The sequence below is a fragment of the Asterias rubens genome, chromosome 6, assembly GCF_902459465.1.
Source record: "Asterias rubens chromosome 6, eAstRub1.3, whole genome shotgun sequence".
In the NCBI taxonomy this organism is placed as follows: domain Eukaryota; kingdom Metazoa; phylum Echinodermata; class Asteroidea; order Forcipulatida; family Asteriidae; genus Asterias; species Asterias rubens.
This window is the reverse complement of record NC_047067.1, coordinates 13828467-13847219: the sequence shown is the minus strand read 5'-3', so window position 1 is coordinate 13847219 and position 18753 is coordinate 13828467. Positions and strand designations below refer to the sequence as shown.

The following is an 18753-nucleotide window of genomic DNA, read 5'->3' as shown; positions in this document are numbered from 1 at the left end:
TTCTCAGTTCGTGTATCCCAAGGTATGCATGAAATAACAAACCTGTGAAAAATTTGGCTCAATTGGTCATCAAAGTTGCAAGAGAATAATGAAAGAAAAACACCTTTGTTTGCTTTCAGATGCATAGTAAAAGGCTTCAGCTGAAGTCTTGTATTATTTGAGTGAGAAATAACCTCTTTCTCAAAAACTACGCTTCTTCAGAGGGAGCCATTTCTCACAATGTTTTATACTATCAACAGCTCTCCATTGCTTACTACCAAGTAAGTTTTTATGCTAACAATTGTTTTTAGTAATTGCCAATAGTAAAACTAAAACTAATCAGTTTAAATTTTGGTATAGATGGTGGATACAGCATACAAACAGGAAAGCAAGCACATCCTTCATAACACTGGGGCAGCCCACATCTTGATGCGTCTTCTGCCGCGTCTGAAATCGGAGGAGATACAGATCTCCTTGTCAAACAGCCTTGCCTCCTGCTGTACGCAGAGCGACTACAACAGGATGCAGTGCTGTAATGAGGGAATCCTCTCAACTGTCTTAGACGCCCTGGAGGCCAAAGAGAGTCTCCACAGAAAGACTCAAGGTCAGAGTTGAAGACAATTTTATTTCATTCGGTAATTCTGGTTGTGGAGCGAAGGACGCTTGAACAAAAGCTTAAAACTTAAGCCCGGTTCATGCTTCCTGCGAATTCGAATGAGATACAAATTTTTACGTCACAAATTCGCAGTAAATAATTCGCATTAGTTGACTTGTGCTCCACTACTGCAAAACAATTGCTGCGGAAACAGCCAAGTGACGACAAAATGTGCGTCGCATTCACATTTGCAGGAAGTATGAACTGGGCTTTAATCACTATATTAGCCAAGAACCCCAGAGAAGACAATGAAGGAAAGTGTCAGTTCTAGAAACTAACATGGTCGGCCATTTCGTGAAGTCAAAAATTTGACTCAAAAAATTGGTGTGCTGTGTTAGTTCACGACATATAAGGAAAGGCACGCTGTCACATAACCACGGGAGGTGGCTCCCAACAACAAATGTAAGAAAGACGAACAAGCCATGCACTCATGAAATAAATGAACAGTGAAAGAAACACTTCTAATTTACTATATACATCAATATTTAATTATGAAATTCCTCATCGAACTCTATCAATCAAAATGTATGTTCAATATTCTTTGGCTCTAATTACAATTCCTTGATTCAAATAAAATCTCCTCCAAAATTAAACCAAAATGATGTATCTATCCTTACTTAACCTAATTGAAACTTCAAATCTCAAAACGTTGTGAACTTTACTTCAACTTACTATCTTCAATGAAAATCAATAAAGAAAAACTATACTCTGTTCTCAAACTCCACAAACTTCTTCGAGGCATTTTTGAGGCATATTTGTGTCAATCATTATATTCTACTTTTAAAGGGTCTATGTACTTTTTGTAGGACAAAAAAACACATTGTCTACAGATTTACAGATGAATCTGTGGACATGGTGTTGTGTGTTAAAAAAAGTACCCAAATCCTTTAAAACACCTTTCTAACCTTAAATGCATTTCATTATTATTATTATTATTATTATTATTATTATTTTTATTGCAGAGAGGTTAATTGTCTTGATGGAAGCTCTGGGTTCTTACAGCATCAACTCATCACAACTCAAGCGTCTGATTGGTCTGATGAGGGGATCGGACGACCAATCGCTGTCTCCCAAGTGTCTGCGACTGATGCACGCGCTATCGACCATGGCGCGCAAGGAAGGCAAGCAGGGCGCCCATCATTACTTTGACCTCCAAGAAAGTCTTTCTGTAAGTTTAAACTATTTCTGTGACGTCACTCTATTGTTGAAAGTGTAGATTATTTACACTTCGTTGCAAATCTACACTTAGATTTGTAACATAATCTACAGTTGAGTGTAGATTCATGACAAACTTTAGTAAATAGTTCAACTTGAAAATTACTGTCTTTCCAAACTGAAAGATTAGCATGAAGTGCAAAAACACATAGCTGAAAAACACGTTTTTCAATTTACAAAAACATTTTCCAGTTGAGAAAAAAATCTCTTTAGTAACACAATTATTTGACTAATTAGTGTTGGTACTATTGAGAAATCCAATTCATTGAAACTGTGTTTCATAACCAATGGGTGAAATAGTTTAAGTCGGAGAATAGACTCTAAAGTGTAGATTCCTGACTTCAATGTACTCGCCTTCGGCTCGTAGATTCTATTTACGAATCTACACTTTCTCGTCCATTCTCCTTAACTTAGTACCTGTTCATACTTTTCATAATTGCTTTTGAAATCCATCATGACTGTTGGTCCATAGAGAAAGGACAACGGAAGGAATTAGAACGTCCCAGCATCAAATGAATAATAATAATATCAAAGTCTTATGTAGCGCATGTATCTACTACACAAGGTACTTAAGGCGCTGAGTATATACAAACTTTCAGAAAGATAGGTTATTGAAGCGATGAATTCTGAGACCATATTATGTAGCACCTTTTTAGGGTTTACAAGGTGCTACGGCGCATTCAGCAGCCACAGCCAGGAACACCGGGGGGCACCCCTTCTCTGTTCAATAAGTGCATTAGGTTCTTTTACATGCGTTACACAACACATGGGACCAACGGCTTTACGCCCCATTCGAAAGACAAAGCAATGGTTAAGTGTATTGCTTAAGGACACAAGTGTCACGGCTGGGGATTTGAACCCACACTCTCTGCTGATCAGAAACACAAGAGTTTGAATTCGTTGCTCTTAACCGCTCGGCCACGGGACTTCCAAACAATGATCACTGCCGCCAGCACCTGTGATTTAACAGCCACATGGTTGCTTTTTTTGCATGCAATACTGAGTTATTCAAAGTATGCTCCATAGTCAACCGTCGATCAGAGATGATTCATCGTTTACTTGAAATCCTGCTGGTTTATTACAACTTCTCTCTGAATGAAGGAATCCATAGGAAAGAGTTTTATGATATGTCATTTTCTAAGGGACAAGTTTGGGGTGATGGTCTGTTGGATTTCGTTCTTACTCCTTCCATGGTCCTTTCTCTGTGGTTGGTTAGAATAATTTTGCCTCGCTGCCTGTCTGGTTCCCCTTTCACATTGCTGATTAAAAGCCTTATGTGAGTTCCATACCATGTGCACCAGTGTGTCCAACTTGTAAGCACCAAAAGTGCACCCCCAAGGGGTAGATAATACTGCGATTTGATTGGTTGTAGCTTTACGGAGATTCGCAGAAATAGACATTGCTCAGTTCTGTTAACCCGTAAAGTAGCGTAAATGCACCACTGTATCCTATTGTACTGTAAAGTTCGCATTGAAGCAACTACCATGGAACTGGTGGCATATAATTTACTTCGCTTTTGGTAATTTGGGTAACGTATTCAATGTTCAAGATTCTACCCACACTTGGTGATAGAGCCTTCACTACTGCAGCTCCCAAACTGTGGAATAAACTCCCAATATCTCTTTGTAATCAACAATCTGTCAATATGTTCAAAACACTGCTCAAAACTCACCTGTTCTGTTAACAATTTCTCTGTCAAGCGCATTTGAACATGTTTATGGAAAATGCGCTATATAAATACAATATTATTATTATTATTATTATTATTATTATATGATTTCTTTCAGGGGATCACCATTCCAGTGGTTCGCAAGTGGCCTGGTCATGGCTTTACATTCCATACATGGCTGTGCCTCAATAACACACCCATCACAGCAGCTGCCATTGAGCATGGATTCTACCGCAGGCAGTTGTACAGGTAAGGCTAGAGTAGCTACCATAGCGTATCATGGCCTAGTGGTTAACAGCACCAAATTCTAACTCTGGTGTTTCTGATCAGCAGAGTGTGGGTTTGAGTCCAAGTTGTTACACCTGTGTCCTTAAAGGCAGTGGACACAAATTACTCAAAATAATTATTAGCACAAAACCTTACTTGGTAACGAGTAATGGGGAGCTGTTGATAGTATAAAACATTGTGAGAAACAGCTCCCTCTGAAGTATTGTAGTTTTCGAGAAAGAAGTAATTTTTCCACCAATTTGATTTCTAGAACTCAGATTTACATGTAGATTTTGAGGTCTCGAAATCAAGCATCTGAAAGCACACAACTTTGTGTGACAAGGGTGTTTTTTTTTTCATTATTATCTTGCAACTTCGATGACCAATTGAGCTCAAACTTTCACAGGCTCGTTATTTTATGCATATGTTGAGATACACCAAGTGAGAAGACTGGTCTTTGAAAATTACCAATAGTGTCTAGAGTCTTTAAGCAAGACACTTAACCATGATGCTTCGTCCTTCGGATAGGATGTAAAGCTGTTGGTCCCGTGTGTTGTGTAACGCATTTAAAAGAATCCAGTGCACTTGGAGAAGTGGTTCACCTTGGTGTTCATGGTTTGATTGGCAGCATGTTACACCACAGCACCTTGTAAACCATTACATGGTGCTTTGTGAAAGAAGTAGGTCTCATAATTCAAACGTAGTCCCACATATGTACACAATGAAGTGTGAGGGTTAGCATTAGTATTTCTTGATTCTTCTTTTTTTAACAGATACATGTAAAAAAAACAAAATTACAAAAAAGGCGTAAACTTAATGCCATCTTTCCACTGTACTTTACAGTTTTTTCACAGGTAACGGTGCTGGATTTGAAGCTTTTTTCACACATGATGGTGTGCTTGTCATTGCTGTCTGTACAAGGAAAGAGTATTACACGGTCTCACTCACTGACTACCCCATAAGTGATAACAAATGGGTAAGCAGATTTGAAATCAAATGTTACAACCTCTTTCCCACCGTAGGACTCTAATAACAGGGATTTGATTTCTTTGTTTTTAACCAGAACTAGTTTTTTTTTTAAAACCCATCAAAAAAAAAAAGAAGTTAATAATCGTTATGCCTCGCTGGCTAAGCCAGCCGAAGGGGCATATAGTGTTTGCCTTGTCCTTCAGTGCGTGTGTAAGTTTGCGTGTAAGAGTAGGTATACACATTCAAACCGTGGACCTATAACAAGCGAGGACAATATAGTCCACGATTCAGGAAAGGTCCACAGTTGGAAAATTTGTCCGAGCAATAACTCCAAAAGGACTTGGCGTATCAACTCCAAACTTGGTTTGTGGATTGGTCATGGGATCCCCCAGAAGGCTATTGTTTTTAGACCCCCTAGCTCAAATGTAAAGGTTATTATGGCTAAAACAGAAGAAATGTTGTCCAAGCAATAACTCAAGAATGAGATTAATCTCAGTGGGGAATTTGTGTTTGTCAACGCATCACTCTTGTTTTGTTTTTGTGTTTTTATTAATATTACTTTTTTAAATTGTTGTATTTAAATTAGATTTTACAAATTGGATCAAATTCATAAGAAAATGAAGATAAGACCATATGGAACACCCCAGATTGCAGAGTAGACCTAAGAATGTTCTTCTCAGTGACCCTTTCTCGAGTTGTACCGCTATTTTTGTCAAATTCATAGGTCATCATTAGAACCGATTCTCACTTGGTTTGTTTCGTAATTTCTTCCAGCATTGTATTGACATAACACATATGTCGTCACGACGACCCTTCAGCCAGAGTCAACTCTGTGTCTACGTTGATGGACACCAACACTTGGTGTCACAGCTCAAATTCCCGATCATTTCAGACGTATGTATAAACAATCCAAACATTTTAATTTGTTGTAATCGCATGATCATATCACCCCTATACTTCAAAATTGCTTCCGACAAAGTCTTGTATTGATTTTAAGATATTATTGTTAACTTATCATTGTCTCCATCCATGGTACAGCCCCTGCTTATCTCCAGGATCTAATTCAGAATTATCAACCGGCTAGAAATATACGTTCAAAGAACAAACATCTTCTGACGATTTCACAAAGAACTTAGAACTAGTCCTTACTTCTTTGGAACAGTAAACCACACATTGGCAAACAGGCTGAAACTATTGATCAATTTAAAACACGTGTTAAAACACATTTGTTCAATCAATAATAATAATAATAATAGTAGTAGGTATTTATAATGCGCCAAATCAATCTTTACAGGATGTACAAGGCGCAAGCAGAGACAATGTAAACACAACAATACATGTATATATCCAGTGAATGCTAAACAAACAATAATAATAACACCATTTAAAAACAACAACAATGGGGAGAAATCAGAGGAGGGAAACCACAACCAGACCTGCAGCATTGAGCCAAAGAAAGTCCCGCCAAAGGCGGCCTCTCTATGACAAGAACGTGCAGGCCAAGCCGAGCGATACCGGTCACACACTAAAACATAATATGAAATGATAAAAAAAGCAAAGTTATCACAGTTAATATCATTCTTTCATTTGTGTGTTTTAGCCGTTCATATCTTGCCATATTGGTTACCCTACATCAACAAGTCTACTCCATCAAGCCAATGAAGACTCCACGCCATCGACTTCCTTCTCGTTCCATTCCTCCCGTCTCCACTTCCCCTTCAAACTTCCCTCGTCTCGGAACTCCGCCTCGGAGGCCAACGAGTCCTCGGTCGCCATGGTACCCGTCGGGATGCAGGACATGGAGTGGGGCGAGCCGAGGTCGTTGCAAGGTCAACTGGGAATCGTCTGCGTGTTTCACGATGTGCTGCAGCCGCTACAGATCAAGAAACTCTACACAGCAGGTAAGACGAGAGTTAAGCGTGATAACAAAAACAACATTTACGTCTCATTCAGTTTTGAGTTGTAAATTAAATTGTAGGCTAATGCACCGTACTTTTGACTGCATGAGGGCGCTCTCAACACTATTTTTATCACTTCTGGGGGTATACGCGACTCGTCCTGCACAGTCTTAATGGGCGTTCTGTCACTTTTGTTGTGCCATAATTTTAAGTTGCTTTAAAGGTTGATTATAACGGCTTCTTTAAAGGTCTTATTGTCCGTGGTGGATATGGTGTCAGTGGTGGTAATGTGTTCCAGTCTTTAATAAATGTCTTGGGTATGAATTAATATACCCCCGGAAGTGTTACAAATACTATTGAGAGCACCCTCACGCAGTCAAAAAAACGGCGCAATGAAAGCAGGAGTATTAAAGGCACTGGAAACCTTTGGTAATTGTCAAAGACCAGTATTCTCACTTGGTGTTATCAACATATTTATCAAAAATAACAACGCCCTGAAAATTTGGGCTCAAATGGTTATCGAGTTTGCAAGAAAATAGTGAAAGAAAAAGCACCCTTGTTGCATTTCTTTGTGTGCTTTCAGATGCATAATAAAAGGCTTCAGCTGAAGTCTTTATTATTTGAGTGAGAAATTACTTCTTTCTCAAAAACTACGTTGCTTCAGAGGGACCCATTTTTTACAATGTTTAATACTATCAGCAACTCTTCATTGCTTGTTACCGAGTAAGTTTTTATGCTAACAATTCTTTTGATTAATAACCAATAGTGTCTAGTGCCTTTAAAGTCATGTCACACTTGGCAATCTACAACCAGGGCCCAATTTCATAAAGCCTGTAAGCACGAAAGTTTGCTTAGCATGAAATTTCTTCCCTAATTACCAACCGAATTGCCACGTGATTTTTAGGAGAAGCAAACAACAGCTGAATACCAGTAACAAGCAATATGCAACAAATGGATTTTTGGTTGGTAAGCCTGTTTTTATCAAGGAAGAAGTTTCATGCTAAGCAAATTTTCGTTCCGGGCAATCTGCAATAAGGAAATTCATTCATATTTCAGTTTTCTCATTATTTTCCTGGGGATAGTGAGTTACAGCTAGAAGAATGTCTCTTGTGGTGCCAAAGTGTTCTTTGTGCAAACAGTGCAACTGGCTGCCTGAAAAAGTGCTGCTTGTGACCTGGCCTTTAGCTTAAAAATCTGACAAAAATTTCCTAAGCATGTAGATTAGTCAAGCAAAAAAGAACTGTGCCTGGATAAATTGTTTAGGAAATTAAAACTCGAACCCCCTTGGGTTTTTGGTCGGAGATCCCCCCCGGTACTGTTCTAAAGAGGTTCTGTCTGAAATGAGTACATTCTAAAGTTTTGGGTCTGCATTCTAACTTTTAAATTCTAAATTCTGAGTTTTTGAAAAAAGTGTTTTTCTAATGTCTCATAAATCAAAGCACCTCGGAGGGGCAGATTTCAAGGTATGTGTGGAGACCATCATTTCCTGATTCCGCTATTTGCAATCTTGTCAAATTCCCTAAATACCCGGGGCAGTTTATCCATTATTCTAATCCAATGAGAGGAGATCATGATAAAAGAAAAAAACAAGACCACTGGACTTGTCTTGAGCTTACTGGCCAGACACTGTTTATTCTGTTGATGTTCCGTTCATGTTTACTGATCATGCTGCTATTCATTGTACACTTAAACTTGCTAAACCTAAGCCCACCAAGAAAGTTATTAATTATCGAAAGTGGAGTTCAATTGATAAGAATGCTATCTCACATGATATCAGGTTAAGTGATTTGATCACCGCCCCTGAAACTGATTTAGATAAACTAGTTGCCCAGTATGACACCACCCTCACAAATATCCTCAATAAGCATGCCCCCCTGAAAAAGCGCTCTGTTACAATCCGTGCATCTAATCCTTGGTACACTCCTGATATCGATAGTGCAAAAAAGCTTAGGAAAAGATATGAGAGGCGATGGCGCACTTCGAAACTTGAAATTGATAGGCAACTTTTTAAATCACAGCGTCTTGTTGTTACTAATATGATTGTCCAGGCTAAATTTGACTACTACCATAACAAAGTATCCCAGTGCAAGGACCAACGAGAATTGTTCAAAGTTGTTGAAAGTTTGCTGCATCAAAAAGGGAAAGCGAAACTACCTTCACATACATGTCAATCTCAACTTGCTAAAAGATTTAACAATTATTTCATTACAAAAATTCAGACAATTCGTCAAGGCCTAGACATAGTTCCAGTTTCTTCTCCCACATTAGATACTGGTCCCCCTACATGTACTTCCCCAGTTTTCGAACATTTCAGACCTGTTAGTGTAACAGAGATTTCTAAACTTATCTCTGGATCACCATCTAAATTGTGTGTCTTGGATCCTGTACCAACATGGATGCTTAAAGACCATATAATTGTATTGGCACCTGTGATCACAAGGATTGTGAATAACTCTTTCGAAACAGCAATTTTCCCGGACCATTTTAAAAACGCACTAGTTACACCGCTCCTAAAAAAGCCATCACTTGACCCTGAAATTTTAAAGAACTTCCGTCCTGTCTCCAATTTAAAGTTTGTGTCAAAAATTGTTGAGAAGGCTGACGCATGCCAGCTCATTGATCATTTATCTTTTAACAACCTATATGAACACTTTCAATCAGCTTACAGAAAATTCCACAGTACAGAAACAGCTTTATTGAGGGTACAAAATGATATTTTATGTGAACTGGATGATAAATTTGGTGTATTTCTTATTCTTCTTGATCTTTCTGCAGCCTTTGACACCATTGACCATGACGTACTTTATTCTCGCCTTGCATCAATTGGTGTCAAGGGCTCAGCTCTGAAGTGGCTACAATCATATCTCAGTAACAGGACCCAGTCAGTGAACATTGCTGGTGTCCTGTCTGACTTTGATCCACTCCCTTACAGCGTGCCCCAAGGATCAGTTCTGGGGCCGTTGCTTTTTACAATCTATGCTAGCCCAATTGCCAATATTGCTCGTAAACATGGCTTGCGGGTACATGCCTATGCAGATGACACACAGCTCTATTTACCATTTGATTTAAACAGACCCAATAGTGAGGAATCGGCTCGCCAGTGTGCCGAAGCCTGCATATCTGAGATTAAGTCGTGGATGACAACTAACAAGCTAAAAATAAATGATGATAAAACTGAATTTCTCATTATAACTCCCAAACATCAACGCCATAAAATCATTAATCATAACATCCATGTTGACAGTGCCTCTATTCACGCCTCACCTTGTGCGCGTAATTTGGGAGTTATTTTTGATAACACACTATCCATGGATAAACATGTCAGCAGAATCTGTCAATCGACATACTATTACTTAAGAACTGTTAATACCATTCGAAAAACCTTATAACATAAAACTGCTGCTACTATCATTCATTCTTTGGTCACTTCTCGCCTTGACAATGGTAATTCCCTACTGTACGGAGTTATCGAACACCAGCTCCACAAACTACAACTTTTACAAAATGCTGCCGCTCGTGTTTTAACAAAATCTCAAAAACATGATCATATTACACCTATATTGCAGGAACTTAACTGGCTACCCATTCGACAACGAATTCAATTCAAAATTCTACTTATTGCATTTAAATCTCAGTTCGGCTTGACTCCGTCTTATATTGCAAATCTCCTTGTACCTTATGCCCCGTCTCGCACTCTTCGTTCTTCTGCTAAGTCCCTCTTAACTATTCCTAGAACTTCCTCATCATATGGCGATCGTGCCTTTTCCGCTTGTGCTCCTAAACTTTGGAACGCTTTACTTAATAACATCAGGCGCTGTAGTTCTCTTCCATTGTTTAAAAACTTGCTTAAAACTCATTTATTTAAATCCTCTTACACTTAGCTCGTTACATTTCTTGACAGTAGATTATTCATTGTATAATTTTGTATTATGTTCTACATTTCTTTTTTGTTGTATGTATTGTTTTTGTGTCTGCGCCTCGGAATAGGGTCTTGTACACTAGATAGATGGCGCATTATAAATGCATTATTATTATTATTACACTGAAATCACTGGCCTTGGGGCCAGCTAGCGTTTAAAGGCAGTGGACACTATTACTAATTACTCAAAATAATTGTTATCATAAAACCTTTGTTGATTGCGAGTAATTGTGAGAGGTTGATAGTATAAACCATTGTGAGAAACGGCTCCCTCTTAAGTGACGTAGTTTTCGTGAAAGAAGTAATTTTCCACGAATTTGATTTTGAGACCTCAGATTTAGAATTTGAGGTCTCGAAATCAAGCGTCTGAAAGCACACAACTTTGTGTGACCATGGTGCGACAAGTTTGTTTTTTTTCTTTCATAAATATCTTGAAGACCGATTGAGCTCAAATTTTCACAGGTTTGTTATTTTATGCATATGTTGAGATACACCAACTGTGAAGACTAGTCTTTAACAATTACCAATAGTGTCCAGTGTCTTTAAAACCTCGTCGCCATCTCTTTGATCTAAAAAAAAAAAAATAGTTTTTTTATTGCTACAACCTTCATGTCTATGCAGTGTTTCGGAGCAGCATTTTATCTTTACTATTTTCTTGGTTTTGTCACATTATGAATCTGCTTATATTGGTTTTTTCTTTCTTTCCCTGGTTATCTACTTTTTAAGTCAATGTTATTGGTAATTTCGGCAAAGGTGTCCCCACTGGTATACTTACTCTCTTTGATTCAACATTGAGGAGGTAGTGCTTTCTGCTCTACCAGCCAGGCATCGGATTGATGATACCCAAGCCTACATCCGTATGGACTGTAAAAAGGGGTAACCCTGTTCCAGCCCCAGGAGTAGGTTGCAACTGCCTCTGGAAAAACTAATTGTAGCTCGCACCTTGAGGTGGCCTGCAGGCCTTGTGTGTCTGGCGACTTACATACAAATTTAAAATAAACATAAGGCTCATCGTTGTCCTACTGCAAATATGAGCAAGTTCAAGTGCGAACAATTAGTCAACCCGTGGTTGACCAATGACCATCAACGAACATGCGCAGTGACGTACTCACTCGAACGACTCGTTTAAAAGTCACGTCACCCATTGGGAACACTCCATTGCCTTCCGTATTTTCGTTGTAGTGTCACTGGTTCTCTTCTCTGCTTTACACATGTTAGCATAGAACAGGCTGTCGGGACCATGGAAGACAACATGGTCATGATGCTGGTTCCAAACATAGAGTTATATATAAGAACTATAGAGGGCGCACTGGTGATGCTTCTTGCAAAACTGCGACGGGACCGCAAAGAGACAAGCGCACGCCATTCTGCACGCGCGTTGAATATGAAATACACGTTGGAGTTTGTGTTTATTGAACGCTACGCGATGCTGTTTTGTCAACTTACGAAATGGCCGCACAAACACACGCTGTACGATGCCTGTTTTGTTAAATTAGAAAATGGCCGCCTGTGCACACTCAACTCTTATCTATGCTGTCTCCATTTTTAGTTGAGATTAGCTGCTCCATGAGTAGGCACTAATGTTTGCAAAACTGTCCCTTCCGGTAAAGCTTTTGTCTTTGAATTTTTCGGCAAATCTGCTGCTGCTGGTATATCCCCCTCTCTTGAGTCTAGACTTGCATTTTCAACACCAAGCCATTAAAATTATTTTAGAATTAATTTGTGTTCAACATGTATTTGCCCTTAAAGACACTGGACACTATTGGTAATTGTCAAAGACCAGTCTTCTCACTTGGTGTATCTCGATATATGCATAAAATAACAAGCCTGTGAACATTTGAGCTCAATTGGTCTTCGAAGTTGCAAGATTATAATGGAAGAAAAAACACCATTGTCACACAAAGTTTTCAGATGCTTGATTTCGAGACCTCAAGTTCTAAATCTGAGGTCTCGAAATCAAATTCGTGGAAAATTACTTCTTTTTCGAAAAATCTTCCACTTTAGAGGGAGCCGTTTCTAACAATGTTTTAAACTACCAATAAGTTTTTATGCTAATAATTATTTTAAGTAATTGCCAATAGTGTCCACTGCCTTTAAAAACTACTGTAGCTTATAGAGGATTGTTATTAACTTCACTACCGCAGAGTGAGTTCTTAATTGGTCTCAACGTTTCAACTACCTTGCTCTAGTCATCGTCAGAAGAAACCAAATATACATTGATACCTCACCACGCAATGCCTCAAATCCCATAGCCATTTGATTTCATGAGGTTTTGGATTTTTTTTGTGTCCAAAGGAGCAAACAACATGAGATTATTCCAGTCCGATGACAGTGAAATCTCGGACCTGAGCAGTAAGTTGCTGTTGTACTACCACGGCAAGGCCTGCAGGGACTCGGTGTGTCTCGACCTGGCTCCGGCTCATCTCTACAACGGACGACTCAAAGGTCATAGCTGTGATACGTGGGACGTCAAGGTAGGATGACAAATAGATCCCCCTTGCATTGGCCGCCATCACTGGGGTCAACCAATGGAAACGTGCATGTGCGCTCATACAGACCTTTATCATGGTGCAGCAATCTTGATTATCTCCCATTGATATCAATGTAACCAAACCGAGGCTGGAAGAATAAGATAGGCTGGTTCCTATTTGCAAAATGATTAATAGCATTCATTATTGTTATTCGATACAAGGAACATGACCAAGATGGAGGCAGCATGATAAAGATCTATTGGGTACCTTCTGGAGACCAAGGACTCCAGAAAAAAAAGGGAAAATAACAGGTCTCCATAGGGGAATTCTAAAGACTTGGGTGCTCCAAAGGGAGATGTGTGTATAAAGTCAACGGGAAACTGTGAAGTGCAGCGACAAAGAAAAGCACAAAAGTAGGCTCCACAAGAATGCATTTTTTTGAGAATGTGTGTGTACACGCTGCGCACATCTCTTAGCCAATGATAATGTCTTCACTGACCTCAATGAGGGCGTTGTTGAAGGCTTGTGGCATCATACATATGTACATGTAGACCTTATCGTAGATACTCAGTTCGCACGCATTAGGCGTGGAATGAGGTGCATGCTGGTCTAGCTAGCGATAAAGTTGGATCACTAGCTAGACCAGTATGAACCTCATTCAACAGTTAGCGCTTGCGCAATAGACCGCTCCATTAAGCCCCGCCCCATTACGTATTGACCAATCACAACCCTTCTGAAGTCACTTAATGTAAGTTCACATAGAGTCTATTCTGTTTTAGTTAGATATTGTACCTACTCTCACTATACTTGTTAATGTTTATGTTGGTCCGTTTGTCTGGCCATGCCTACAACAAGCATTGGCTTTTATGGGTTTTCCCACATGCATTTCCAATTCTCCTCAAATGTAAAAAATGTTAAAATTCTTAATTAATTAACCACGTGACCCTCATTTGCATATTTAACATCAAGTTGACCTCTACTTCTGGGTCAACCGAAAGTGGGACCATATCTCAAGAAATACACGGCAAATTTTGAGACTGTTTGTAGTTATAGACTCCTTGGGATTGGAGATTTATTTTGAAAAACCGTGACCTCTTGACCTCTACTTCCGGGTCAACCCGAAGTGTGACAATATCGATTTTCAAACTGTTTTCAGTTAGAGACTCCTTGGGCGTTGGAGATTAGCCTTAGGTTACCGTGACCCCATGTCGACCTCTACTTCCGGGTCAACCGAAAGTGGCACCATAACTCAAGACACCTATTCAATATTTTCTAACTTTTTTTCAGTTATTGACTCCTTGGTCATTTTAGCACATAATCCAAGCAAAAGAACACGGAACAGCTTTTGTCTGGTTGTTATTTTATTCTCTGCTGAAATGGAAATAAATGTCTAGAAATGAAATGAAATGTATTACAGTATCTTTGTGCATTCACAATAATTTGTTTTTTTGCTTTGTGTAATTTGTAGGAAGTACTCAACTGCATCGGTGGGGTTCAGGTTTTATTCCCACTTCTAGAACTTGTGACCCAAGAAAACGAATCAAACCAATCGCTGTCCCCGACACATACCCTTTTGGACGATGTTGACAGCCCTAAGCCAATCATAGCACAGATTGGTGAGGATGAGTGGGAGGTCATACCAGATAACCATTCAGGTGAGTTCTATCTTTTTTCAATTTTTTTTCTCCAACTTTTTATTTTGTGAGCGATTGCTTAAAGATGCAATGTTTGACCCCAAAATTTTGATTTAACATTCAATAGGTATTTTGATGGGGGTCAAGAAAGTTACAAGCTTTCATTTGAGCCATTGCTCGAAAAAGTCCGCCAATTATTAGTAGCAGTGAAATAAAGTGCTCAAAATTTTTAAATTTTTGTCATGGTTCCTGACCATTAAAAGTAAAAGTTAAACTTTTTTTCGCTAGAGCGTGTGATACTTTTTGAAATACCATTCACTAAAAAAAATATATTTTTTAATGTTTGGGGCAAATAATCTGTTATAGCATCTTTAGTATTATGAACTACCCTGGTCACCTGTCCATCAGCGAATTCAATTCAAAATAATCATACTCGCGTTCAAGGCACTACATGGTTTAGCTCTACCGTACATGCAAAATCTGTTGATGCCCCGTAAGACGACACCAGGCCTGAGAAAAATGCTTCAGCAAAATGCTTCATGTTCCTCAAACTCGCCTGGCCAGTTACGGGGACAGGTTTCTTTCCAACATAGCACCGATACTCTAGAATTCACTTCCGGAAGACCTTAGACAATTGCACAGCATCACTCTTTTCCAGCAGAAACTTAAAACACACTCGTCATGCTTGCTTTCCCAACAATTTGACAATACTTTAACTTAACTTAAACTTCCACTAGACCGGTGCCGTTGAATGTTTTCCGGAAAGTGCACCTAATAAATGCTGTATTATTATTATCGTTATTATGAACATTATTACAAAATCGAGATACCACTTTGTTGCACTGATACGATGACACTATCAACTCCATTTATTATTATAATTTATTTTACATTTCATTCTTTATTAGTGACAGATGTGAAGTTTGAACAGAATCATGTTGCAGGCTTTCTAACGCTACTGAAAAACATGTGTGTAGGTCACCAAATCAACCAAGACATGTTGCATAAATCCCAAGGCATTGCTACCATCGGAGCTCTCCTGCAAAGGGTAAATGGGGCAAGAATTTTTAGAAGAGTTTTCAGTGTTGAAAGGCACTGGACACTATTGGTAATTACTCAAAACAGTTGTTAGCACAACAACCTTACTTGGTAATGAGAAATGCTGAGCTATTGATAGAATAACAAAATGTGAGTAACGGCTCCCCCTGAAGTAACATAGTTTTTGAGAAAGAGGTAATTTCTCACTGAAATACTAAAAGACTTCAGCTGAAGCCTTTGCATTAAGCATCTAAGAGCACATACAAATGTATAGCAGGGTTAGTCACAGGTTTGTTATTTTATGCATACGTTGGGATACACCAAGTGAGAATACTGGTCTTTAACAATTACCAAAGGTATCCAGTGTCTTTAATTGTGAAGATAATCTTTAAGCTGGCTTTGAGAAAGGTGTGCATTTTATCCAGGTTTTCTTATAATCTCCTTCAAATAGACTAACATTTTACACCATTTTAACATGAATTTAGAGGCTTAATTTGGGTTTCTTTACACATGCGTTAAACAACACACAGGACCAACGGCTCAATGGCCCATCTGAAGATTACACTGTTTTTTTTAAATTGTTGAATATTTGTGTAATTACAGGTGGATCCGTCCTTGATTGATGTGCTTGTACTAATGGCTGTGCAGACACTAGTGGAATCAGTGTGCCTCGGTAATCCATCATTGCTCAAACAGGCATACAGGTAAGAGTCGACGGTCATACCCTAAGACAGTCACTAGACCTCAATGCCTCAAACAGGCATACAGGTAAGAGTCAGCGCTCATACCCTAAGACAGTCACTAGACCTCAATGCCTCAAACAGGCATACAGGTAAGAGTGAGCGCTCATACCCTAAGACAGTCACTAGACCTCAATGCCTCAAACAGGCATACAGGTAAGAGTCAGCGGTCATACCCTAAGACAGTCACTAGACCTCAATGCCTCAAACAGGCATACAGGTAAGAGTCAGCGGTCATACCCTAAGACAGTCACTAGACCTCAATGCCTCAAACAGGCATACAGGTAAGAGTGAGCGCTCATACCCTAAGACAGTCACTAGACCTCAATGCCTCAAACAGGCATACAGGTAAGAGTCAGCGCTCATACCCTAAGACAGTCACTAGACCTCAATGCCTCAAACAGGCATACAGGTAAGAGTCAGCGGTCATACCCTAAGACAGTCACTAGACCTCAATGCCTCAAACAGGCATACAGGTAAGAGTCAGCGCTCATACCCTAAGACAGTCACTAGACCTCAATGCCTCAAACAGGCATACAGGTAAGAGTCGACGGTCATACCCTAAGACAGTCACTAGACCTCAATGCCTCAAACAGGCATACAGGTAAGAGTCAGCGCTCATACCCTAAGACAGTCACTAGACCTCAATGCCTCAAACAGGCATACAGGTAAGAGTCAGCGCTCATACCCTAAGACAGTCACTAGACCTCAATGCCTCAAACAGGCATACAGGTAAGAGTCAGCGCTCATACCCTAAGACAGTCACTAGACCTCAATGCCTCAAACAGGCATACAGGTAAGAGTCGACGGTCATACCCTAAGACAGTCACTAGACCTCAATGCCTCAAACAGGCATACAGGTAAGAGTCAGCGCTCATACCCTAAGACAGTCACTAGACCTCAATGCCTCAAACAGGCATACAGGTAAGAGTCAGCGCTCATACCCTAAGACAGTCACTAGACCTCAATGCCTCAAACAGGCATACAGGTAAGAGTCGACGGTCATACCCTAAGACAGTCACTAGACCTCAATGCCTCAAACAGGCATACAGGTAAGAGTCAGCGCTCATACCCTAAGACAGTCACTAGACCTCAATGCCTCAAACAGGCATACAGGTAAGAGTCGACGGTCATACCCTAAGACAGTCACTAGACCTCAATGCCTCAAACAGGCATACAGGTAAGAGTGAGCGCTCATACCCTAAGACAGTCACTAGACCTCAATGCCTCAAACAGGCATACAGGTAAGAGTCAGCGGTCATGCCCTAAGACAGTCACTAGACCTCAATGCCTCAAACAGGCATACAGGTAAGAGTCAGCGGTCATACCCTAAGACAGTCACTAGACATCAATGCCTCAAACAGGCATACAGGTAAGAGTGCGCGCTCATACCTAAGACAGTCACTAGACCTCAATGCCTCAAACAGGCATACAGGTAAGAGTCAGCGGTCATACCCTAAGACAGTCACTAGACCTCAATGCCTCAAACAGGCATACAGGTAAGAGTCAGCGGTCATGCCCTAAGACAGTCACTAGACCTCAATGCCTCAAACAGGCATACAGGTAAGAGTCAGCGCTCATACCCTAAGACAGTCACTAGACCTCAATGCCTCAAACAGGCATACAGGTAAGAGTCAGCAGTCATGCCCTAAGACAGTCACACCCTAAGACAGTCACTAGACCTCAATGCCTCAAACAGGCATACAGGTAAGAGTCAGCGGTCATACCCTAAGACAGTCACTAGACCTCAATGCCTCAAACAGGCATACAGGTAAGAGTCAGCAGTCATGCCCTAAGACAGTCACACCCTAAGACAGTCACTAGACCTCAATGCCTCAAACAGGCATACAGGTAAGAGTCAGCGGTCATACCCTAAGACAGTCACTAGACCTCAATGCCTCAAACAGGCATACAGGTAAGAGTCAGCAGTCATACCCTATGACAGTCACTAGACCTCAATGCCTCAAACAGGCATACAGGTAAGAGTCAGCGGTCATACCCTAAGACAGTCACTAGACCTCAATGCCTCAAACAGGCATACAGGTAAGAGTGAGCGCTCATACCCTAAGACAGTCACTAGACCTCAATGCCTCAAACAGGCATACAGGTAAGAGTCAGCGGTCATGCCCTAAGACAGTCACTAGACCTCAATGCCTCAAACAGGCATACAGGTAAGAGTCGACGGTCATACCCTAAGACAGTCACTAGACCTCAATGCCTCAAACAGGCATACAGGTAAGAGTCAGCGCTCATACCCTAAGACAGTCACTAGACCTCAATGCCTCAAACAGGCATACAG

The 18753-nt window shown here is 40.1% G+C and overlaps 1 protein-coding gene across 2 annotated transcripts in view; it reads left to right on the top strand.

Annotated features, from left to right (window-relative positions):
* The window catches only part of LOC117291945 (neurobeachin-like protein 1), a 70921-nt gene that overhangs the window by 15575 nt on the left and 36593 nt on the right, over positions 1–18753 (top strand). The window contains exons 13-22 of one of the 2 annotated variants that reach the window (XM_033773967.1): positions 340–583; positions 1597–1802; positions 3637–3767; positions 4629–4761; positions 5529–5648; positions 6355–6655; positions 12867–13045; positions 14511–14697; positions 15591–15724; positions 16318–16418. In XM_033773967.1, the coding sequence (XP_033629858.1) occupies positions 340–583; positions 1597–1802; positions 3637–3767; positions 4629–4761; positions 5529–5648; positions 6355–6655; positions 12867–13045; positions 14511–14697; positions 15591–15724; positions 16318–16418 (1736 nt within the window). Of the gene's footprint in view, positions 1–339; positions 584–1596; positions 1803–3636; positions 3768–4628; positions 4762–5528; positions 5649–6354; positions 6656–12866; positions 13046–14510; positions 14698–15584; positions 15725–16317; positions 16419–18753 lie in introns of both variants that reach the window. The other variant, XM_033773966.1, reaches the window with a different exon arrangement.